The 26571-nt window shown below is 44.0% G+C and overlaps 1 protein-coding gene across 1 annotated transcript in view; it reads left to right on the forward strand.

Annotated features, from left to right (window-relative positions):
* LOC117873308 (disintegrin and metalloproteinase domain-containing protein 20-like) overlaps positions 1-26571 on the forward strand; it is a 188197-nt gene that overhangs the window by 113122 nt on the left and 48504 nt on the right. Inside the window, 3 exon segments of the mRNA XM_034762535.1 lie at positions 4968-5073; positions 11549-11732; positions 22901-22978. Coding sequence (XP_034618426.1) covers positions 4968-5073; positions 11549-11732; positions 22901-22978 — 368 coding nt within the window.

Below are 26571 nucleotides of genomic sequence, written 5' to 3' on the forward strand. Positions count from 1 at the left end.
GGAAAGTTGGGGTAGATATCTTCTTAAGTGGTAAGAGTGTCTTCTTTGGCTACAGAAGGTGCTAAGTGAGAGCTAATGAGATGGGAAGCATTTTAAAGAGGAAAGAGTGCTGAGATACGCAGGAAGAATGTAGTCATTCTCAATATCTACTTTGGTGTGATAGGGTGGACTAGATCTGGAGGCCCCCTGCTGGAGGCCTTGTGGCCCTGTCACTTCCTTCCCCAGAAAAGAGCAGAGAAGTCCTCCAGTCAGCCAATCAGAGGAGCTGCTGGAGTGACCAATCAGGGGCCAGAAGTGCTATATAAATGGAAGCAGCAGAGGCAGAGCTGCCAGTTCCTTCTGGTAGGTCAAAGAGGGAGGACTGGGTGCCTGCAAGAGCAATAGAACCATGGACAGGTCAGTGCAGGCAGGCTGACCCCAGGGGACTGAACCCAGAATCTAGCCAGACTGGGGGAGGGCTGTGATGGGCCCTGCTGTTCTGGTTGAAGACTGAGCCCAGGGAGGGCTGCTGAAAGGACATCAATGGAATGTACTGAGATGGGCCCCTGTTGGGCTCTTAAAGAAGGCAGTACCTCTGGAGAGGAAACCTTGGTTCTATGTCCACATACCAGGGCCGTGAAAAAGAACTGGTGATTGTATAACCCAGAATGGGGGACTGTGTCTGACTGAAGGGCTGAGTCACTGAAGACCCGCCCAAAGAACCATCAGCCGGGGAGGCACTCATGAGAAGCAAATGCAGCCCCATTGTAAGAACTGAAAGAAAAGCAGGTATACACCCAACCAGAAAGGGAGCACCTGTGAGATATGGGTGCCTTGGTCATAGTACAGGGGAGTCCAGTGTTAAAACATTTTATTCCAGGTACTTCCTAATCCCAAAGAAGGACTGAGATCTCTGTCTTATAATAGACCCAAAGAAACTCAATTCTTTGACCCTGGCTCAACCAGGCTATCTTCAATTATCTGAAACTCAAAAAAAAAAATCCTGCTAAAAGTGGAAACTATATCAAATTACAAAGGATGAATATAAACAAAGAACACAAGTATGTAGGGAAATATTAGAAAGGCCAATACACAAAATGAGACTAAACTAGCTAGAGACATAAAGGGTAATAGGAAAACATTCTACAGCTACATAAGAAGCAAGAGGAAGATCAAGTAAAGGATAGGCCTGTTACTCAGTGAGGGAGGGGAAAACAATAACAGAAAATATGGAAATGGTTGAAGTGCTAAATGACTTTTTTGATTCAGTTTTCATCAGAAAGGTTAGTAGCGATTGGATGTCCAACATAGTGAATACCAGGGAAAATGAGGTAGGATGAGAGGCTAAAATAGGGAAGGAAGAAGTTAAAAATTACTTGGACAAGTTAGATGTCTTCAAGTCATCAGGGCCTGATGAAAAACATCCTAGAATACTCAAGGAGCAGACAGAGGCGATGTCTGAGCTATTACCGATTATCTTTGAAAACTCATGGAAGATGGGAGCGATTCCAGAGGACTGGAAAAGGGCAAATATGGTGCCCATCTATAGAAAGGAAAACAACCACCCAGGGAATTACAGACCAATCAGCTTAACTTCAGTCTCCAGAAAGATAATAGAGCAATTAATCAGGCAATCAGTTTGCCAACATCTAGAAGATAATAAGGGGATAAGTAATAGTCAGCATGGATTTGTCAAGAACAAATAGCCAACCCAACACATTAGCTTTCTTTGACAGAGTAACAAGCCTTCTGGCTGTGGGGGTGTGGTAGATGTGGTATATCTTGACTTTAGTAAGGCTTTGATACTTTCTTGCATGGCCTTTTCATAAATCAACTAGGGAAATTCAACCTAGATGGAACTACTATAAGGTCTCTGTATATACATGATCAGTGGTTCACAGTCAAGCTGGAAGGGCATATCAAGTGGGATCCCGCAGGGATCAGTTCTGGGTGCTATTCAGTTCAATATCTTCATCAATGATTTAGATAATGGCATAAAGAGTACACTTACAAAGTTTGTGGATGACATCAAGCTAGGAGGGGTTGCAGATTCTTTGCTGGATGGGATTAAAATTTAAAAATGATCTGGACAAACTGGAGAAATGATCTGAAGGAAATAGGATGAAAATTCAATAAGGACAAATGCAAAGTACTCCACTTAAGAAGAAGCAATCAATCAGTTGCACACATATAAAATGGGAAATGACTGCCTAGGAAGGGGGTACTGAAGAAAGGGATCTGGGGATCATAGTGGATCACAAGCTTAAGTGTTATAGCTTCAAATGGAAGAGAGTCAGACTCTACATAAAGAGTAGTAATGTAGCTACAACAATGGCTCCAGTTCATCATATTTTAGAATAACTGCTACAGCTGACAAGTATCAGAGGGTTGCTGTGTTAGTCTGTATCCACAAAAACAACAAGGAGTCCGGTGGCACCTTAAAGACTAACAGATATATTTGGCCATAAGTTTTCAGATGCATCTGAAGAAGTGAGGTTTTTTACCCACTAAAGCTTATGCCCAAATATATCTGTTAGTCTTTAAGGTGCCACCAGACTCCTTGTTGCTACAGCTGAAACTTTTAGATCTTTTTTATCAGCAATTAATGTCCATCTAGCAGCTATATTGGTATACGACTCTCTCATAGATAACTATGTTGTGTGTGAATACAGACTTGTTAAGACCTTCATGAAAGTGTTCAGTAAATCTTCCTACACGTTGAAGACCCTTATCCAGCATGGAACCTCCAATAGCTAATGAAGCTTCCCTTTGAGCCAATAGCAGAATGGTGTTTATTTTAACTCTCAGTTAAAACAGCCTTTATCATAGAATCATAGAAATGTAGGACTGGAAGGGACCTTGAGAGGTCATGAAGTCTAGCCCCCTGTGCTGAGTCAGGACCAAATAAACCTAGACCATCCCTGACAAGTGTTTGTGCAATCTGTTCTAAAAAAACCTCCAATGGGGATTCCAAAGCCTCACTTGGAAGCCTATTCCATAGCTTAACTAACCTTATAGTTGGAAAGTTTTTCCTAATATCTAATCTAAATTCCCTTTCTGCAGGAAGTGAGATAGCCATACCATCTGTGTAGTTATGGCGGGCTGCTCTGTGTTGAAGTACTCTAAATTCCTAAGGTACTAGCAGCATACTTAGTGTACAGCAACTTTGAAGCAAGTCCCGTAGGTGGTTCAGCAGCTAAGCCTTGTAGATGATAGCCCTGATAGGTCCCAATAATCACTCAGCCCAATGGTTAAGTGAAAGGGTAATGCGCTAGGGCTGGCAGGGAAGGAAAAGTCTGCAAATATGCTAGGTATAAAGGCTTAAGAGTTACAGTTCAAAGTTCATAATAGGGGGTTCTTGTTTTGGGCCGTGGGGCAGTCCTATTGAAAATCAGGGTTCTTCAGGATAGTGCCTGGGGTGCCCTTTCCAGTCCAGTCCCTATTGAAGTGAATAGGCTCTTGCTGGTTTCCAAGCCATGCTCAGTTTCTCTCATTGGGGCCCTCTGCTCTGGCTTCCTGTCACTGCCCCATAAGTCCCATACACACTTGCTCCCAGCTGTAACATTCAGCAGTCACAGCCTGTTCCACAGGTGGCTCCGCATACAGTTCCTGGAGTTTCTTCTTTGCAGCTCCTGGTTTGTCATGTGGCTGCTGCTTTTTAAACAAACAGAGCCCAGCCCCTCCTGGTTCAGGACCTTTTCTCCTGCCCAGAGAAAAAGGAAATACAGTGTGAAGGGCTAATGGGGATTGAAGTCTCTTGCTTAGCCAATCCATCACATCTGCTAGAAGAGAGTAAATTGCAGGCCGTCATGGTTGACCAACCATTCACTGTTTTTCATAAGGATAGAGGAGAGCTACATCTGCATCCCTAATGTGGTGACTGAGTTTTAACTTTATCTGTCAATTAACTCGCTAGTATTTTTTTCTAAGGCCACACCTGTGCAGGATAAAACATGCTTCTTATTGTAGGTGCCCAAAGATCTTTAGCTTATTATTTCAATAGGGCTAAATGATTCAGATAGTGCTGTAATCTATTCATTTCTCTCCTGATAAAAAGAAACAAGTCCTTAGGTCTCCTACACGCTCAGAATTAGTTAAGCTGTACTTTCACAAGACCTACACTTTAGCATCAGACCCTATTCTGGATAGAATTCAGTCACATTCCACTAGGACCAAGGCAGCTTCAATGGTATGCCTTAGACATATTCCTTTTATACAGATCTGTAGTGTTGCAACTTTGAACTCTTTGCAAACATTTTACAAAACCCTATTCTTTGTATTTAGGATCCAGATTGGATACACAATTTGGCAGGGCAGTACTTCAGTCTCTCTCTGTTTTATAGGACCCATCTCCATCCAAAGGGAGTACTGCTTGTCTAATTGTCCCACAAGGTGGAATATGCAGAGGACACTCGAAGAAGAAATGGAAGTTATCAACCTGTAGCCAGAATTCAAGTTGTACTCTGTATATTCACTCTTCACACTCAACCTTCCTCTTCTTTAGAGTCCTAAGTACAACCTGAGAATGGGAGGAAGTGGTGGAAGTCACTGAGGTGGGTGAAGTGCCATGCCCCCTGTTATAGCCTTGCTAGGGTGACCAGACAGCAAATGTGGAAAATCAGGACAGGGGTAATAGGAGCCTATATAAGAAAAAGACCCCAAAATTGGGACTCTCTCTAAAAAAGCGGGACATCTGGTCACCCTAAGCCTTGCCCTCACAAAATTCAGGAAGTGAGGGCAGGGGTGGGAGAGTATGTGAGAGTTCCAACCAGCACTGCTACCTAAAGGTTCCATCATCATATCTGCACTAGGGGTGCCTCCCTTGAGTGTGAATATGCAGACTTCATTCCAAAGAACTCTGGTTACAGATGAATAACTTCAGTTTCCCCTTAACTCCTTGAAATGATTGGAGGAATGAATAGAATACATTGTGTGCTTTATTTCTATCTTGTCATTTACCTTGTGCTTCCCCCCACCTCCCCTTGCAGCAGCACATCTGGCCCCATTGAGTTGTTTCAAAGCAGTGAATACTAAAGGTGACCGGTGTGGCAACTGCGGTGGGGATGGACTTACTTACAATAAGTGTCAAGACAAGTAAGTTATATATATATATTGATGTCTCTGATACACTGGAAAATGTACTAAGAAGAAACCACTGTAAAAAACAAACAAACAAACCCCCTTATTTTAAGTAGTGTCGGAAAATAAATCAGACAAGTGAGAGGAGATGCAGAGGGCATTTTACGAGCAGTACAGTTTGTTTAAACCCTTCATTTTCACCCCCACTGTGTTTAATAAGGCTTGATTTTTTTTTTTAAAGGTAGTTATACATATTCTTCTGTGCAGGCCAGGAGGAGACAGAAGCAGCATTGGTACCAGCAATGTGACTCTTCCAAACCATAGCAATTATATTAGGACTCCCTCATTTCCTAGCTCCCCTTCATCACTTAACCTGTGGCTTTTAAGGCCTTCTCTCCTAGATCAGACCAACCCTCTCATTAATCAAACGGGGAGGATGATCATAAGGCTGATTGAGGCTAATCCAGGATGATCCAGGGAACAAAGGCTCAAGCAGTCCCCAAACACACCGTCCCAACTGATCCTGTAATTTTAAGTAACCTGAAAGAGAGAGAGAGAGAGAGTGAAACAAGCAGTCAAACTCACTATCCTCAAGATTAGTAGTCCTGAACTGCCCCTGGGGTGCTTTTCTCTTGTTAAGTTAATAAGAGGTATTATTTTCCCAAATTACTGAGAGTCCAGAAAACAGGACTGCTAATATAAATGGGAATAGAAGGCAATGAAGGGGTGACCTGTCTCCTCTCCATCCAACCCCACCACCTTTTCTCACACAAGGATCTGGGCTGGCAGTTTAGTTTAATAAGAAGTCAAGAAACTTTAATGAAACTTTGTTTCATCAACACACAGCCCATTTGGGCTCCTTTCTTGGGGTAAGTGTCCAAAAACAAACTTAAAAACAGAATTTCCCCAGTCACTTACAGAATCCCAAAAATCTATCCCAGGTCGTGCCTCTTACCTCAGAGCCTTGGCAAATGAAAAAGGTTCCTTCCCAGGGTCTCTCTTATCCATTTGACTCTGAGAAGCTGCAATCTGTCCATCCTTCCTCCCCAAGAAATGCTTCAGCTCTCTTATAGGGGATCAGCTGCTTGGGGTTCCTTCCTGTGCCAGGTGTCTTTGGTTGAGTTATTTAGCAATACTGCTCCAGGCTTCAAGTCTCCTCATATTGGGTTTTTCCTCATATTGGGTTCTTCAAGTCTCCTGCAGGGCAGCTCTCTCGCTCCATCTCACTCCTTTTCTTTCTCACAATGGGCCAAAGAACTTTGTTTCAGGATAGGTGAGTTCTGTTGGTTATCAGGAATAACAGTTTATAATTGTTTACTATGCTCAATCTTAACTTAATCCTATGAACTCAAAGAAAGTATTGATATTATTTAGAAGAAGTCATTTGACGAGCTGTTTTAAGACAGGCCAAGTAATGAATGTTAAGAATATTAAATCCCAACCTTTTCTGTTTACCAATAATTGATATTCTCTCCAGGAATAAAGGGTCTAATCATTTGGTACATAACAGGAGAAACTGTTAACGAAAAGCATTTCAGTATCACAATAAAACCAGTTTTTTTAATCTAATCTATTGACAGCATTCCAGTTAACTTCCTGTTACCAATCTATATTGAACTCTTCAGAAGGTTGCCCTTGGGTGGGTTTTCATGAGCTTTCTCTGGTGACAGCTTCTTTGTTCTTCTTATGTATCTGTAGCACTTTGTTTGTAGAGATAGACAGGATGAATTGATGGGTGTTATGTGTTGTAGCAGAGGCTGAGGGTGTTCATTGCAGAGTTGTTATACTCTTCTTCCTATTGTTGTGAAATTATAGGAAAATACACTTCTTTAAGTCTTGTCACCCTTTCACTGGCTCCATGCCTTCGAGGGCTGGTTTTAGTGAAACCTGCAGCTTGTAAATATGCAGTCTGCTTAATGACTATGCAATGAATGAAGAATTAATATGCTTCTAATTGTCTTTATTCTTCTGTGGCAGGAAAATCTCAGATAATTTGTAGAGTTTTAATTTTCTTTTTATCCTGTCTATTTTATGAGATATTCCTTCAGTTATATTAGAATTCAACAGGAGATAAAATTCTGTTCTCAAAGAGTCCTAATTCTCCTGTTCTTTATGTTAAAGAGAGCTTGTAGCTTAAATAGTTATTAAAGAAATTGTTGATTCTTAATAATTTTGGAGAGATGATTCTTTTTGTCTTCCTGAGTTGGGTAAGGGAGTTGCTTATGTACTGTTAAATAATTAAGTAATCCCTCACCAATATAAATATTCTATACTTTAAATAGCTTCTTCTATTATTAATCAGTTTAGTAGTTTATAGTACTAAATTCCATTCTGGTACATATAACATTTGACATAGCAATGATATTAGGAAATTATATTAGAAGCTTTGCATTTAGGTAACATATTTACAAGTATGCATTTCATAGAGATGTTTGCCATTTCAACATGTAAGAAATAAACAAAAGGTTTATAACATTTCCAACTATATACATTTTTCTTAAAGGCTTTTCTTTGCGAAAAGAGAAGGGAAGGGTTCACTTTATGCTTAGAGAACACATCCCTACATTCCTCTGTGAAATATCCTGAGTAAAGAACATCCTCACATTGTGTTACATGACCAGGTTTTTCCTAAAATATCTTCTTTACAATGTTTGTTTTCTTGAGATAAGGATTTATATGTCTACTGAACGGGTATCTTATACCAGGCAGAAGTGCCCTGGTCTTGATAAGACACTCTTTTCATTTAGTTGCCTTTTAGACCAAATGGTGTTGCCAGTTGCTATTTTTAGAATTAAATCTCCTATCAAATATTCTATAGAAAGCACCCATCACAACAACCATATTTACGTCTATATCCAAATAATTAGTATAAAGAAATTGGCATAGAAAGTTAAAGCAAAATAAAGTTCAAAATGGAGCTTTGCTGAGTTTGTATATTCCCTCTTAGGAGTAATAAATATGGTCTGATCTCCCTGGACATTTGGGGACATATCCCCAAGATAACAGAAAACAGAAGCCTCTTGGAATTCCTTTGATTAGCTTGAACATCTCATAACATAACTAACTAAAAACATAACATGCATTGTCCTATTCACCAAGCATCCTGGCTACAACATACATGTAGATGTATCTTAATATTCAGGAAAAGTGCAAATAACTTTGTAATTAATTTATATTGTAAGAATAATTTAATAAATACCCATTTTTGTTTTGATATTGAGATATTTCCACAGACCACTCTCTGAGCACATTCCCCTTGCCTGAGATTCTCCCAATCTTCAACGAGGTCTTGGGCATGGTGAACCAACCATGATTAAGGCTCTATGTTTGTCATAGCAGTCATGGAAGTCACAGATTCTGTGATCTCCATGACTTCTGCAGCAGCTGGTGTGCCTGGCCCAGGGGCCACCTGAGCAGCTTGGGCAGTCCCTGGGCCAGGTGCACCTGCCACTTCTGGGGCAGTCTCATGCCGCCACGCCGCCCAGCAGCAGAAGTTTGGGGGGTGGGAGCTGGGGTGCGGGGTAGTGCTTACCAGAGGAGCCCCCAGAAGGGTGACATAAACTCCCCTCCCTCAACTCCTAGTTCCACGTGCTGCCTCTGCCCACAGGCACTGCACCCGCAGCTCCCATTGGTCACAGTTCCCAGCTAATGGGAGCTGCAGAACCGTGGCTTGGGGCGGAGCGGAGGCAGCACACGGGTGGGCAAACTATGGCTCCCGGGCCGGATACGGCCCCTCAGGGCTTTGGATCCAGCCCGCGGGATTGCCACCCCGTGTCGCCGCTCCCGGATGTCCAACTCTATGTCCCTGCGGTCCCTGGTGGGGGAGGGGCAGAGGGCTCAGTGCACTGCCCTTGCCTGCAGGCACTGCCCCCTGCAACTCCCATTGGCTGGGAACAGGGAACCGCAGCCAATGGGAGCTTTGGGGGAGGTACCCACAGGCAAGTGCAGCGCGTGGAGCCCTCTTCCCCCCCCCACCCCCAGGGGCTGCAGGGACGTGGTGCCAGCCACTTCTGGGATCAGCGTGGGGCCAAGGCAGACAGAGAGGGAGCCTGCCCTGGCACCTGTGCGTGCCGCTGCCACCCCATACCTGCTCCAGGTAAGTAGTGCCGGGCTAGAGCCCAAATCCCTCCTGCACCCCGCACCCCAACTCCCTGCCCTGAGCTCCCTGCCCGCATCCCAACCCCTTTCTGCATCTCTCCTGCACCCCAACCCCCTGCCCTGAGCCCCCTGCCACACCCTGCACCCCTCCTGTACCCCACTTCCCTGCCCTGAGCCCCCTGCCACACCCCATGCTCCTCCTGCATCCCAACCCTCTGCCCTGAGCTCCCTGCCGCACCCCCCTGCACCCCAACCTGCTTCCCTGAGTCCCCTCATGCACCCTGCACCCCTCCTCTGCCCTAATCCCTTGCCCTGAGCTCCTTCTTACACACTGCACTCCCTCCCGCATCCCAACCCCCTGCCCCAGCCCTGCATGCAATTTCCCCAGCCAGATGTGGCCCTCGGGCCAAAAAGTTTGCCCACCCCTGAGCTAGGAGCTGGGGTCGACGCTTCCCAGGAGCTGGGTAGGGAGCCTGCCCCAGCCCTGCCAACCCCCTCCCCAGCATCCACTGTGCCCCCTGGGCCATCCTCCCACCTCCCCCAGCACCCGCGGCACACTCAGGGCCGCCGTCCCAAGCCACCCCTACCCCAAGTTTTAGTCAGGGGTATATAGTAAAAGTCATGGACAGGTCACGGGCTGTGAATTTTTGTTTACTGCCTGTGACATGTATATGACTAAAACATAGCCTTAACCATGATTCTTCAGTAGGTCTGACTGAGTTTGGCTCCTGCAGGTCTTTCCTTTGGGAGTTATGACCAATGGGTAATACAATGACAAGGCAGATGGTGCTGCTGCCACCACCACCTCTGTCGTCCTCCACTTCCTGCCAGCAGTAAAGATGAGTGACCTACTTCACTGCACCTTCTCTGAGCTATGAGGAGCAGAAAGGGCTGAAGTGCTGGTTTGTAGCAAGCAGAGTCAGGATTGCAGGAGAAGCTGGCTGCTGTCCAAGACTGTAGGCTCTATTTCTTGAAAGACTCTTCAAACCCCTTCCTTTCTTCCCTGAAAACTTGCTTCCACCCCTTCTGCTTCCTCTTACCACACCATTAACCTCTGATTCCCCAGCTGGTCACTTAGTCCAAAAAGATCACATAGAATTATAGAAATGTAGGGCTGGAATGGCCCTTGAGAGGTCATCTAGTCCACACACTCATGTTGATGCAGGGCCAAGTAAACCTAGACCATCCCTGAAAGGTGTTTGTGTAACTTGTTATTAAAGGCCTTCAATGACAGGGAATCTACAACCTTCTTTGGAAGCTTGTTCCAGTGCTTAACTGTCCTTATAGTATGAATGTTTTTTGTAATAGCTAACCTTAATCTCCCTTGCTGCAGAGTAAGCCCATTACTTCTTGTCCTACCTTCAGAGGTGGATCACTGTCCTATTTATAACAGCCCTTAACATTTTGGAAGACTTCTTTCAGGGCTCCCACCCCATCCCATTCTACCCGACCCCCAATCTTCTCTTTCATTTTGTTGGTATCTTTTAGTCTGTGAGAGACAGTGGGAATTGCAGCCTATGATGTAGATGGTTTGCAATGTCTCATGTGACTCAATAGGTCAATCAGAGATTTCCATGATCTTTGGCAGTTATTGCAAATGTATGTATGTTGGTTGGGAGCTGTTCTTCTCTTCTCAGCACTAAACATACCCAGTTACTTGAACCTATCTGCATAAGTCAGCTTTTTAAAAACCTTTTATCATTTTTATTGCTGTCCTTGGGACTCTTCAATTTGTCAATATCTTTTTTTAAAGTATGACTCCCAAAACTGGACACATACTCTAGGCAAGGCTTCACCAAGTCAAGCGGAAGAATTAATCCCATGTCTTAAATACAACTCTCTTGTTAATACACCCCAGAATGATATTAGCCTTTTCATGCTGCACTATATTGTTTCCTACCATACTAAATTGATGCCTCAGATACCACAACCATGGTAGAGCCAGTGAGAACTCCAATAGAAATGAGAAAACTACCAGTTTTCATCCATACATACCAGAGCACTTTACAGAGGGTAGGAGGGCTGGTGGTAGAACAGTAGACTTACAGTATAGGATCCAAATTCAGGACACAAACTCAATTCCTTATTTCTAGGCATCAGGCTAGGAGTACTGCAGAAGCAGCCTTTGACATTGCTGTGCTGTCACCTCTGTACCTTGCTGCTGCAACACTGAGCTCCTGATTGCTACGAATGGCTGTGTTCAGTTCAGAATGATCAGTAATTGTGCTGGAACATTACTGGGATTAACAAGTCACACAGAGAATGGGTGTTGGAAAAGATTTATGGGAGAGACTTTGCTTCTTCCATAGTAAGACATACCACAACTCTCACACAGAGTTCTTCAAATCTTGTATAAATTTTTAAGCAACTGTTCTTATTTTTTTTCTTTCAGAGATGTCTTGTGTGGAAGACTGCAGTGTGTTAATGTTAAAAAAATACCTCAGATGAAAAGTCTTGGGTCCATAGTTCAAACCCCAGTTGATGATATCTTGTGTTGGGGTACAGAATTTAATAGTGGGAGAGACACGGTGGATGTTGGCTCAGTGGGAGATGGCACCGCATGTGGTGATAACAAGGTACTGTAGTAAGTATAGATTTGTGAATGGGGTGGAATAGAGGTGAAATGGAGAGGAAGGCCTTGAACTCCTCTTCCCCACTCCAGGTTTCCTTCCCTTCTCTTACTTGAAAAACCTTAGAGATACCTATAAGCACAGCCTGTTCTCACCCAGAAGCAACTGAAGAAGACCAGCTTAACTCTTTACAAGGATCAGCAGATGTTCTATTCCCTTTGGGTGGATGGAAAAATGGTAAGTAGAGGTCAGTGTCACAATCCTGAGGTTCTCTGCGCTGTTGACAATTCCACCTCAGGGCCTAAAAATCTGTCCCTAGATGTCTTCTTCCCTCCTGAAGTTGCTAAGCTATCTAAATCCATCTTCATTTGCTCGGTATATGCTAGAGCATGACTAAAAAGACAATACTCTTCAGGAAGAATGTTTTCCCAAAAAAGTTGATCTTGCAACATGCTCTGAGTATAGTTAGACTTGAATTAAGCCTTCTCTGCCTGGGTATCTATCTGGGTTTGAACTACAAATCTAGATACAAAATCCTCAAGTGTTAAAATAGTGGTTAAAACATGCCTATCTCATAGAGCTGGAAGGAACCCTGAAAGGTCATTGAGTCCAGCCCCCTGCTTTCACTAGCAGGACTAAGTACTGATTTTGCCCAGGTCCCTAAGTGACCCCCTCAAGGATTGAACTCATAACCCTGGGTTTAGCTGGCTAATACTCAAATCACTGAGCTATCCCTCCCCCCATCTGGGGTCTATTTCAGGAGTGGGCAAACTACGGCCCGTGGGCCACATCCGGCCCATCAAACCATTTGATCCGGCCCTCAGCTCCCGCCGGTGAGCAGGGTTGGGATTTGCCCTGCTCTGGCACTCCAGCCGGGGAGCGGAGTCAGGGGCTTGCCCCACTCCACACAGCTCCCAGGAAGCAGCCAGCATGACCCCCCTCCGGCTCAAACCCTCCCCCCCAGCTCCTCTGTAGAACACGGAGGTGTCGCCAGGTGGCTTTGCGCACCGCCTCATCCACAGGCGCAACCCCCGCAGCTCCCATTGGTCACAGTTCCTGGCTAATGGGAGCTGTAGGGGTGGTGCCTGCGGATAGGGCGGCGCGCAGAGCCGCCTGGCTGCGCCTCAAAGCCAGAGGGGGACATGCTTCAGGGAGCTGCTTGCGGTAAGTGTCGCCTGAAGCCTGCACCCCTGAGCCTCCTCCCCCATGATCCAATCCCCTATCACAGCCCTGATATCCCTTCTGCCCTCCAATCCCCTCGATCCCAGCACAGAGCCCTCTCTTGTACCCCAAAGTCTGCACCCCCAGCCAGAGCCCTCACACCCCTCCCCATATCCCAACCCTGATCCCCCTACTGCCCTCCGAACCCCTCAGTCTCAGCCTGGAGCCCCCTCCTGTACCCCAAACCCCTCATCCCCCCCCAAACCCTCGCCCCCGTACTCCAACCTGGAGCCCCCTCCCACTCCCTGAACTCTTCATTTCTGGCTCTACCCCAGAGCCCGTACCCCCAGCCGGAGTCCTCATCCCCTCCTGCACCTCTACCCCCAATTTTGTGAGCATTCATGGCCCGCTATACAATTTCCATATCCCAATGTGGCCCTTGGCCCAAAAAGTTTGCCCACCCCCTGGTCTATTTGTTCTATCACATGTAAAGATACAACTGATGGGATGACTAGGCACCATGTTATTCTTCCATTGGGTGGGTATACAGAAGTTTATCCATCTAATTAGCTTCTTATATGTCCACTGTCACTGTATTTTTATTTTGATACCTGAGACTATCTGCACAATCCAGTCTCCTAGATGCATAGTACTCGTTTTCTCAGGTTAAGTAAGTAAATCAATTTATTCATGTCTGAATATTGGTGACATCATAGGAGAATTTTCTGAAGCCTTCAAGATCCATTGTAGCTGTATTTTAAAAGTGCTTTAAAGTCTGCCTTAAAAATGGGAAAAGACCCTGGAAATTTAAAAATAACATATTTTTTTCTTCAGATAGTGGCCCTGTGGGTCCTCCACTTCAGGTGCACCCCATGTGCCTTTGATCAGAGATTTTTCAGTACCAGTACTTGTTTGGCCCACACATGTGTTGCAGACATCATGCCCCATACTGAGGGTATATAGAGTTGTGCGAGCAAACCAATCTCAATTCCTTTTTAGCCACCTCGGCTTGAGATGGAGCTTCTAGCAAGCACATTTCTAGTGTTGTCCAAAGCTTAGCTTTAGCATCTTCTAGATTTTAGTTTAGTTTAGTGTAGTTATTTATTTCTATTCTAAGTAATATATCCTACTGATTTTTTTTACTTCATTTGAGGGTTATATTTTCCAGTCCTTCTCCCCTGTCTTCCCCTCCTCCCTACTGACGAGTTTCCACTTGGAAATTGTAACCAGGATATTCCAGGATCTCCAGGATTCAAGCACTGCCTCACCTGCTGGGAATCTATCCTGGACAGTGGCGGGCATTCCTGGTACATTTTCTGTCTGTGGGACATTGACATCCCACAAAAGTGCAATATTTGTTCAACTTTTAAGAGCACAGCTAGAAAAAAAACAGGGAGATTAGGCTCAGGCTCCTTATGTTGGAACACTTCCTTTTGCCCTACCTTGTATCCAGGCTAAGATACCGGCCCCATACATCAATCTCTTATGAGCAAGTGTAGTTCCCCATTAACATCCACACCGCGTTGTCCCAGACCTTCATGACAAAAGACATCAGAAGGTACTGGGAAGGCCCCTAAGAAGAGGAGTTCTAGTTCTCCTCATAAAGACCCTATTTGAAAAAAGCCTCTGTCTCCTCAGAAATCAACCGCATCAGATATCTCATATCCTGGACTGGGTACTGCTGAGGTTCCAGGCTTCTAAGGTACTGGGAGCCCTTCTAAGACTCCAAGTTCTTCAAAAAGCCATGGTACTAAGCATACCTTGGTACCGCCTAAGCATAACTATACTAGCAGAGACTCTAAACGCTCTGCTTACAGAAAGACTGTATTGACAGTCTTTCCTGTACTACTTTTGGTACCTAGACAAGCGACCCAGACTCCTTCAGTACTGCCGTAGTCTAATCAGGCATCTTGCGATACTTCGCTACCTCCAAAGCAGTTGATCTGTTCTATAGTGACAACTTCCACCAGGCGGGATCTGTCAAAGCAGGCTCCACCATCATGAATCTCACTCATTCTCTGTGCAAATCCATCTGGTACCATAGAAGTTTAAATATTCAAGAGACTTGATTGTCTCAGACAAGCTGGAGTCTCCCTCTTAATGGGTGTCAAATGCCTGTTGGTACCGAGATCAACAGGGTCACTGGGATTGTATCTTTCCACAGTACCATCTGCTTCTCCAGTACTACCCGAGCTAGGCAGACCTCCTCCTCTAGATGATGTTGAGATTCCCTCTCTTCCGATTCCCAAATTTCTGTGCAAGGTTCCCCTATCTGCCAACATAGGACCAACCTCCCTGACACCATTATGGAAAGAGAGGACCTAGAGACAAGACAACCCTTCTTGTTGGTATAAGCAGTATTAGCTGCCACCTCCTATGCCTTATGGATCCCCTCTGTGGCCATGCTGGGACCCTTGAGCCAGCTATTGACAACAGTTTTCAAGAGCCCCAAGTCTTTCTTGTGCTGACCATGGGGGAGATGGTCTCTTGCTCCATCTCTTCTTCCTCAACAAGCTCAACTGAAGGAGATGAGCAAGAGGCAAGAGCAAACAAGAAAGTCACTCCACAAACAAATAACAGTTTTTTCTCCAAATGAGGCCATAATACCTCGTCCACCTTTTCTGGCTGACAAAATCTTGACAGAAATCAAGAGCTGATGAAACAAATTGCTGATTTGCCACAGACACCATTAAAGGAGGTCCAAGAGTTGAAGCATAAGTTTTAGACATTCTTCATTTGACTGCCTCACCTCGAGTGACTTTCCCAGTAAATGATGCTTTACCAAAACCCATCAAGACCATCTGGCAGACCCTGGTAGTGGTACCACCTACATGTAAAGGCTCCAAAAAAAAAGCATTACATTTCAGCCAAAAAATCTGAACTTTTATTTTCTCACCCTTCACCTAACTCCTTGGTTATCAATGCCATCAATGAACATGGCAGACAATACCACACTAAACCAACACCATATGATCAGGAATAAAAATGCCTCAACCTGTTTGGCCGTAAGACTTACTCATCTGTGATGCTGCAGTTTAGGATCATGGACCACTAAAATTTGATGGTGAAGAATAACATCAACTATACTGAGTTAAACAGCTTTATTGAGCACCTTCCTGTGTAACATCCTGAATAGTTTTAGACCATCATAGCTGACTATTAGCTCTTATAGCAAGAACTTCATTATAAGCTTCTTTAGATGCAGCTGCTTTTGCAGCTCGTTCCTTTTCTATTGCAGTTGTCCTGCACTGAGCACCAAAATACTATGGAAGACCTTTCCTTTGAGACTGCAGGGGATGTGAGGGAGGGGCCCACACCTGACCATACTTTTTAGGTGACAAATCTGAGGAACTGTCCTGGACTGAAGTGTCAATAGAGGAGGTTTTGGAAAAAATTGACGAACACTAATAAGTCATCAGGACCAGATGGCATTAACCCAGGAGTTCTGAAGGAACTCAACACACTTAGTACTTCAGCAATTTCATATTTATGTAACATGTAATTTAAAGCAGCTTATGTGGGAGATGACTGGATGATAGCTAAATGTGACACCAATTTTAAAAAGAATACTCCAGTGGCTATCCTGGCAATTACAGGCCGGTAAGCCTAACTTCAGTACCAGGCAAACTGGTTGAAACTATAGTAAAGAACAGAATGATCAGACAAAGAGATGAACACAATTTTGGGGGGGAAGAGTCAACACGGCTTTTGTAAAGGGAAATCATGCCTCACCAATCTATTAGAATTCTTTGAGGTCAACAATCGTATGGACAAGGATACAGTGGATATATTGTATTTGGACTTTCAGTAGCCTTTGACAAGGTGCCTCACCAAAGGCACGTAAGCAAAGTAAGGAGTCATGGGGTAAGAGGGAAAAATCTCTCATAGATTAGTAGCTGGTTAAAAGACAGGAAACCAGGGTAAGAATAAATTGTCAGTTTTCAGAATGGAGACAGGTAAGTAGCAATGTTCCCCAGAGTGCTGCATGCTGCCCCAGCCCTGTGCAGACAGCTGCCACAGCACAACTTGAGCGAACTGCCCAATGACCACAAGATCTGTTAAGGGACAAAGGCACCTGGCCCGGTTTATTGTTGATGAAGCATGGTACTAGTATCCCACAGACTCTACCAGACCACTAATATATATATGCCCAGAACAATGGACCAGCTCAGTGAACAGCAGGACTTTCCATTCCTCCCTAGGCCAGACAAAGATACTCCCTCTGAGATACATCTTTATACCCCTATACAAACAAATTAATACTCCCCCTCTGACATAGTTACTGCCCCCTGACGTGGCTAGTTATCACTCATTACCTTTTACATGTTGGTTTGATCAAAACATCTCTATTCCATACTGTCATCCTGACTTTCTCTTTTAGGAGGAGTCAGTGTGTTCCTGTTATACTTGGGGAGTGTTTTTGTACCATCCTTCATATAGGGATGTTCTGGTACCACTTGATATTGGGATGTGTTTGCGTAATTACACTATGACTAGCACTTCTTAGGAATGTGTATTTCTGCAATATCAGCCCTGTTCTTGCCAGATTCTGTGAGCAGGTCCTGCCTCATACCAGGCCTCTAATATAAGGGCTTATGTCTCAGACTCTCTTCCTACTACACCTATCTGTACTTTATCAACATCCATCCTCTCCTCTTTACTAGGATGTAGAGAATCCCCCTTAATAGATTCTCAATTATGGGATGTCTTTGTCTGTACTGTGTGCTCCTCCGAACCTGTCAGCTTTTCCCCCAGCCCCTAGTTTAAAAGTTCCTCTACAACCTTGATCATTTTAAATGCCAGCAATTCGGATCAGTTTTGGTTTAGGTGGAGCCCATCTTTTCTGGATAGGCTCCTACTTTCCCCAAAGATTCCCTAGTTCCTAATAAACCTAAATCCCTGCTCCCTAAACCATCATCTCATCCATGTATTGACATCCTTCCATTCTGCCTGTCTAACTGACCCTGCATGTGGAACTGGAAGCATTTCAGAGAATGCTACCAAGGAGGTCCTGGGCTTCAATCTCTTACCTAGCATCCTAAATTTGGCCTCCAGACCCTCTTTCCTCCTTTCTGTATGTTATTAATACCTACATGAACCACGACCACCAACTCTACCCCAGCACTGTACATAAGTCTGTCTAGATGTCTCAAGAAATCCACAGCCTTCACAACCAGCAGGCATTTCACCATATGGTTCTCCCAGTCATCACAAAGCCAACTATCTATGTTTCTAATGATTGAATCCCTCATTATTATTACCTGTCTCTTCCTAAATAACTGAGATTCCCTCCTGAGAGGTATCCTCAGTGCTAGAGGATACCATGATCTAAAAAGAGGGTCCCAACTACGGGATCATTTCCCTCTGCTCCAGTTTGATGTTCTCCTTCCCCGAGACTTTCATCCTCCTCAGCAGCACAGAGGCTGTCAGACTGGAGCTGGGATCACTCTACAGTGTCTCAGAAAGTCTCATTTGTGTACTTCTGTCTCCCTTTACTCCTCCAGTTCAGCCACTCTGGTTTCAAGAGCTCATACGCAGTCTCTGAGGGCCATGAGCTCTTTGCACCGGATGCACACACACATGCTACCTGCCCACAAGGTAATCCTACATGCTGTATTCAGTGCAATCAACTGGATAGCCCCAACTCTGCAGCTGGACTTCTGCATGCATTCTTTTTACTCCTGCAACTTTTTTATTTTTGGGGTTTTTGTTTTGTTTTGACTCAGAAGACGCCAGGAACAACAATCTCAGCAGGCACTTATTCCATAATTCCAAATGGGAGCTGGATTTACAGAACCTCAGTCACATTTTTCTGACCATAGGGTTTCTAAAGGTGGACCTTTTTGCCACAGCCACCAACAGGAAGTGCAATATATTCTTCTTGAGAGGAGGTCTGGGTCCTCACTCCTTGGGGGATGCGTTCCTCATTCCTTGGATGAAGGGGTTTCTCTATGAATCTCCTCCAATACTGTTGATCTTGAGAGTATTGAACAAGGTCAAACATGACGATGTCAGGGCCATCGTTTTAGTTGTCCCAGTGTGTCTAAGACAAGTCTGGTACCCTCACCTGATTCATCTTGCCTCTTTTCTGGTGTTATCTTCTGGCCATTCCCCACCTGTTGTTTTAGGACTCCAGTCAGACTTTTTCATCCCATTCTGGGAATTCTTCATCTCAGAACTTGGTTACTGAATGGCTCTCGGAGATAGAGACTTCCTGTTCTGCAGAGGTAAAACAGGTACTGTTAAACCGTATGAAGTTCTCTACACAAAACACTTACCTTCAGAATTCAGCACTGGTTTATCTGGTGACAGTTTTCACGTGTTCACAATTTCCTCTATGCTGTTCTTGACTACCATTTAGAATTGAAAAAGTCAGGACTCTCCATGAGTTCTGTCAAGGATCACTTGGTGGCAATAGTTGCCTTTCATTTCTCTGTTGAGGGATTTTCAGTGTTTGCTCACCCCACAACAGCAAGATTCATTAAGATGCTGATGAACTTTTTTCCACTGATTAGAGAGCCCACCCTTGTATGTGATCTAAACTTTGTCCTTATTTGTTACATGGAATCCCCCTTTGAGACACTTGCCACCTGTCCCCATCTTCACCTGGCCATGAAAATGGCTTTCAGGACGGTATCACTTCTGCATGAAGAGTCGGGGAACTAAGGGTGTTATGGGATGTCCACCCCACGATGGCCAAGCAAGAGCTGGGTGGGCCCAGGTGGGCCTATGCTACTAATTAGGCTACAAGCAAGAGAGTTAATTGATGAGGAACAGGCTCCCTTGGACAGGACAGGCCGGGCTTCTAGAAAGCCAAGTAGCTGGCTAGAGAGGAGCATGGCAGCTAGGGAAGGGCAATCACTCCCTGAAAAGAGGGAAGGAGTGTTTGTGGCTGCAGGATGGCAAGCTGCACAGACTTCCTGAGAGGCGAGAGTGGAGAAGATGAACCCAGAGGGGGAGCCAGTTAGGTAGGAAAAAGCTCAGGGAAACAGCAGTAAGGTCACAGGCAGTACAGGCCTAGGCTGCATGTTATAGGGTCCCTGTGATGGAATGCAGCATAGAGGGTGGGCTTGGGTACCCATACCAGACTCTGGGTAGTGGTTCAGGGCACTGGAGATGCCTGCCAGACAGCTTGTCCGTAAAGACTGTGATTTTCTCCAGAAAGGGAGGGACTTAGTAACCTGGATGGAGTACCAAGCCACGGACCTGAAGCGGCAGCACCGAGAGCGAGAGAGGACACATACGGAGAGAAGACGGGTGGAGAGACTGCTGAGGAGGATGCAGCTGAGAGACTGAGCTAATCTCCAGAGCGACGAACAGGAGGTGCCACGAGCAGAGAGGGAACACTGTCACTGTGGGACTCTAATTGCAGTTCCTCCCAGTACAGTATTCTTCAGGAAGAAAGTTTCATTACAATGATATCCCAAGTTTCTCCCAAAATTATCCTCTGAATTCCATATTAATTAGATTATTCAGCTTCCAGTCTCCTTCCTGAAACCACACCAGACCAGGGAGGAAATTATTGGATGTGAGAAGGGCATTAGCTTTCTGTATGAACAAAACAACCCTTTTGAAAGTCTCCCAGACTGTGTTTCATTTACAGACAGATTCAGGGAATCCACAGTCTCCATTCAAAGACTCTCAAGGTGGATCTCTTCTGAGGTGTTAGCCCATTCTGCAAGATCCCAGTCTACTTCTAGAGCACTCTTGAATGATGCTCTAGTGGCTGAAATTTGTAGGGCAGCAGCCAACACTAAGCCTTGGCTCATGCAGCCAGATCCCATATGGTAGTTGACAATCAAGTTGTGTCTTCAGTGTTGGACTCCAATCCAAAGCTCTTTCCAGGGATAGTGCTCAGGAATCTGTAAATTCAAGCATCCTCAGGGACACTACTGAATGGAGAGGTTACTACCTTGTGCAGTAACTGCAGTTCTTTCAGATATGTTTCCCTGTGGGTGCTCCGTTATCCTCCTTCCTTCCCCTTTGCTTCAGAGTTTCATTTTGTTGGACTTCATGGTAGAGAAGGAACTGAGGGAAATTCACTAGCACAGCTCTATATATCCTCAGTACAGGGCATGAGGAAGTCTGGAGCACATGAGTGGGCCAAATGGTTACTGCTACCGAATATGTCCAATCAGAGGCGCATGGATGCGTGCACAACTGACATGGAGTACCCATAGGGATGCAGCTCTTGAAAAACTGCAGTTACTGCACAAAGCGAGTGACCTCTCCTTCTGCACAGCACTTTTAACTTCTGAACTGGTAACTTTTCTCCCCAACAGCATCAAATAAAATCTGTATTTTGATGCCGGATCCACCCTTTTCCCTCTCAGCTCAGTTTACCACCATCATCCTAGGAATTTCAGGTTGATGCCCAATCTGACCCAGTTGTTACTCAGCTCTTTGCTCTCACCTCCCCATATGATCTTTAACCATGGATCGATTTGTAAATAGGGCCCTACCAAATTAACAGCCATGAAAAATGCGTCAAGGACCATGAAATCTGGTCTCCGCTGTGAAATCTGGTCTTTTGTGTGCTTTTACCCTATACTGTACCAATTTCATGGGAGAGACCAGAGTTTCTCAAACTGGGGGACCTGATCCAAGAGGAAGTTGTAGTTGTAAGAGTGTCAGTACCATATGAGGCCATCTTTACTTCTGCACTGCTGCTGGCAGCAACTCTGCCTTTAGAGATGGGCTCACAGCCAGCAGCCACTACTCTCTGGCCATCCAGCTCTGAAGGCAGCGCCGCCACCTGCAGCAGCACAGAAGTAAGGATAGCAGTACAACAACCATAACTACAATAACCTTGCGGAACCCCCTCCCCCCCATAACTCCTTTTTTTGGGTCAGGACCCCTATAATTACAAAAACATGAAATTTCAGTTTTAAATAGCTGAAATCATGAAATTTACTATTTGAAAAATCTTATAACCATGAAATTGACTAAAGTGGACCATGAATTTGGTAGGGTCCTATTTATAAAGCACAAATCATAATCCTAAATGTCCATTTGATACTCTAGAGACTTTCTTTTGTGCAGCTGTTCATTGGGAATCTCCCCAGCAATAATTTTCCTTAATCCTTCAAAAGGCAGAGGATATAAAATAACAGACTAGTTTTCTACCAAGTAATGCTGAAAATACTGGCCAAAAATGATTAAATCTGACCAGGTGACAGGGTAACAGGTGAAGGTAAGGAATTTTAAATGCAATGCAATGAATAAAAGGTGAGACAGTAAAGGAATACAAAGGAGGAGGAGGGTTACATGGTCAGAAAATTGAGCTAGGATGATAATTTTGAATTGATGGGAAGCAATGGGGAGATGCTAGAAAAAAGGATGTTGCAGTAGTCAAGAGGCTATAGATGACTTTTAGCTGTTACCACGTATGGCTGCTCCTTAAAACTCAATTCCTACATTCATCCAGCATTACTCTCTTAACTTGGTAGCTGATGCCTGTTTCAAGAAAGCAATAGTGCAAGGCTTTACACTAAGAATGCTTAAATGAGAAATGCTGTTCTCCACTTGTGAAGTAACTCCCTGCTCTCCATGTGTCAGTATATAATGCCTGCATCGGGAGCTTTCACTCTATGCATCCGAAGAAGTGAGGTTTTTACTCACGAAAGCTTATGCCCAAATAAATCTGTTAGTCTTTAAGGTGCCACCAGACTCTTTGTTGTATTTGCCAGAAACTGACTCTTTGAGTAGATTGTCCACATAGTTTCACCCTTTCCACTTCTTCAGTGTCTCTGATATGGATTCTGAAGAAGTGGAAGTAACTCTGTTCTGCAAATGAGCACATGCATGACCTTAATGCTTCCTATTTTCTAGAGGGTTTTGATTGTGGTGCCAAGATCACGCTGTGCTAAGAAACTCTGTTAAAAAAAGTTATTTAGCATTAACCTTTCTTTTTGACCTGTAGTGTGGTTTCCACATTGAATAGCCAGTCAGAATACAGGCTTTCCTAATGCCATTCTATTATCTAATGTATATTTATTTGTGAACTTTTACAGATATGTATAAACAGGACATGTGTCAATATAACAATTCTGGATTACGATTGTAATTACACAAAATGCAGTAACAGAGGGGTAAGTAGGAAAGATTTTAACATCCTCAGAATTTCAGAGTATAATACGTAGAGCACTGAACTTAGTCTCTTAGCAGTGATGCTTCACATTAGATTTAAGATTATTTTAGTCAGATGATCTTGAAAAGCAGTAATTAAAGTATTTTGAAGGCAGTATCTTATCAACTGTACATCATTTGATGAAAAGCCCCATATGACACATGATACAGTCAGATCTGCAAAATAGCCAGATCTCATGCAATTTTGGATTTTATTGCTAAAAAATTATTTCTATATGTTGCACTTACATATAGAAGTCAGCTGGGAAGTCAGTGCAGAACAAGAAACTTGGGTGTTACAGTCTCATAGCACAAGATAAAGGTTTCCTGGGGTCTTCAAGAATAGCCCTACGTGGAGTACTTTACACTAATGCATCTTGGCGCTAACACGGATAGGATTTAGAGGGTTCCACACTTCATTGCTTCTGTAGGCCGAGTTCACTGTTTGCACAGTCTTGCATCCCTCTGTTAGAGAGTGAACTGCCACATAGGGGGAGTGGGGAAAAAAACACAAGTAACTGACTCCAATTAAGTAGTCCCCTCAGAGGCTAATGGGGAGGGGAGCGTTCTGGACCTATATAAATAAGACCCAGATCATTCCAAGGAGGGAGAGAAAGGTGTGGTGACACTCTAAAAGACTGGAATGCTGAAGCAGTACTGTTGGAAATAATTTTCCTAGTACATTTACTAAGGTTTACCATGACTTAGCTTGTACACAAGTATTCCTTTATTAGTCGAAAGGCCACTTGGTGTTGATTATATTCAAAATACAAATACCAGTATATTATATTTTAGTGACAATACAATTATAAGCATTGCACAAATATGAACAATAGGATCAGGCTTGGGATAAACCTTTCTATCTTGGTGTCGGAGAATAACAGAGTTCTCACTTTTTGTTTGGGTACAGCAAGTCAGATACTTTATTTTCTCAAGCAATTGCATAGAGGGAGAGAGCTAAACAGGTCTCTCAACAGGTAAACAATTACAGCAAGCATTTATACCTTTTGTTACAGACAATAATGAGCAACAGCTGCATTTTGTTTATACATAGGTCATTCTGATATCTTGTTTTGCTCACTAATGTAGACTCTTAGTCTACATTCCATATTATCTACACATTATCTACACAAGGTCGCAACAACTTCTCACACAGTTCTTTCCCACTCGCCTCACACATTCCTCGCTTCTACAAATCTCGCGTTATTAGGGTTACAGTTAGCCTGACTCTTGCTAACGAACTGTCATACATTGCATCCCCTTCCTGTCAGTTCTTTCTCTGCTTTCACATTGGCATGACTGCAGAGGAATAAGAAAAAAACGTGACAAAGGAACCCCTAACATTTTGCCTTTTATAACATTATAATAAGCAAGTGATGTCATTGCTGGTTATCAGACCTTAGCTAAAGCCTGATGAGTCAGTTTATGGCTGAACCCTGTCCTCTGGACTGGTTGAGACAAGATTAATGGCTGGACCCCCTCTCTTCCAGGTTTTCTTCTTTTCTTATTTTACTGTATTTCTCCCTAGCTATTGGACTAAGCAGTTCTTTATAATAAATTAAGGAAGCATATACAATCAATTATTTACTGCACCTGGTACCCAATTAACCATGTTTTCTTTATTTTTAAAGAATTATTTACTGCATCTGAACCCAAACTTTACAGAAGATAATGCTGGTATTTCAAGGATCAGTATAAATTTAACACAAACATCCTTTCTTCTCATTTCACCCTCTCCACTTCTCATTCTTTTTGGTCACATGTTTTGGGCTTATCACTTGCACTAACATCCAAACTCAATTTAAAATCATAATTTACAAGGTCTATATTCCTACAAGTACGTAGAGTAAAACAGCTCCAGAAACGGTCAGGAGAAGAGAAAAACACTGATGGGGGAAAAAACTAAATACTCATATACGCCTTTTTAAGTATAAGTACATTAATGATTATCTGCCAAACTCCCTGGTCCAGGTGAGAATCCACCAGTTCACATCTTCCATTTCTCCCTATAAGCTCCTTGTGCCACCTTCCAATCCACCTTTATTTCAGGAAGTCGCTGCAACCTCCCTGCCCCTTCCCTCATACCAGGGGCTCTGTATTTCCCTCTATGCTCTGCCTTCCCAGCCCCCAACCCCTGTGGCAGGGGCTCTGTGTGTGTCGCCTCTTCTCCCTACCCCCACCCCAAGGATCTTTTTCTCCCCTGGGATGGAAGGGAGGGACAGACAGCTTGTTTCTTGTTTCTTCCTCCCCCAACAACAACTATGGAACGGACTTTGGAGACGCTGCACACACACAGAGAGAGGAAAGAAGAGAAATACTGTGTAGTTGTGTTTAGGGCCACTTCATTTTGCTTAGCCAAAAACTGAGGTGAGGTGTCCATCTGACAGCAAAGGTCATAATATCCAGGCCAGCAGAAGATGATGATAAAACATTTTCGACCATCATTGTTACCTGGGATTCCTTGGTTTACTGATGGATACAGTACTACCCATATTGCTCACAAAGGGATGTGGGACTTGCAAATCTCTGTTAACTAAAGTCCTTTGAGCTCCTTAGATGAATGGTGCAAAATTCTTGATTAATTTTATTTCTTCTGAGTAGGGGTCTCATCCACATACAACCATGTCTCCTCTTCTATATTGTCTCTTGTTTTCTCTCCCAACAATTTTCAGCCCTTCTTCAACAAGAAAATGATAGAACTTGAGGCCTGTGAACTTTGGAATTTCTAGATGAACTTCATAGGAATGTTTATAAACCCTGTATTTTATGGCAGTCCTATTACAAACAGCCCTTGTTCTGTCACTTACTTAGTGAAGAGACTGAAAGGCTCCAGAATATTTGCAAAATGGGAAAACCTCAGAAAAAAATTTGCTCTCTGTAGTAGGAAGAGGGCCTGAAACATAAGCCCATATATCAGAGGCCTGATATGAGGCCTGAGGCCTAAAGTAGTTAAAACCTTGCTGATATGAAGCAAAGTTAAGTTGTGAGTAAGAGGCAGGCCCTGCTCACAGAATTTGGCAAGCATAGGGTTGATATTGTAAAAACACATATTCCTAAGAGGTGCTAGCACAAAGCACTTACGCAAGCACATTCCAGAAGGGTGGTACAAGAACACCCCGAAAAACACATTCCCCAAAGATAACAGGAACACGCTGACCCATCTTAAAGATAAGGTCAGGATGACAGCATAATAAATATAGATGTTTTGATCTAACCTACAGGTACAAGGCAATGGGTGGCACCCTGATACATCAAGGGTGATACGTAACTTGTTTGTATTGGTGTATAAAGATGTATCTCAGTGGGAGTGTCTTTGTCTGGCCTAGGAGATAGTGGAAAGTCCTGCCACTACCTGAGCCTGTCCATTGTCACAAGCATACATGTGTTAGTGTACCTGTAACCATTGAGCTGGGGCATTAGCACCATGCTTCGTCGGCAATAAACTTAACAAATGCCTTCGCTACAAGCCAAGTCTGTGGATTTATTGGGTGGTTCGCTTGAGGTTTGCTGTGCCAGCTGTCTGCGCAGAGCTGGGACAGCACATGGTAAAACACAC

Source organism: Trachemys scripta, chromosome 1 (genome assembly GCF_013100865.1).
Source record: "Trachemys scripta elegans isolate TJP31775 chromosome 1, CAS_Tse_1.0, whole genome shotgun sequence".
Taxonomy (NCBI): Eukaryota; Metazoa; Chordata; order Testudines; family Emydidae; genus Trachemys; species Trachemys scripta.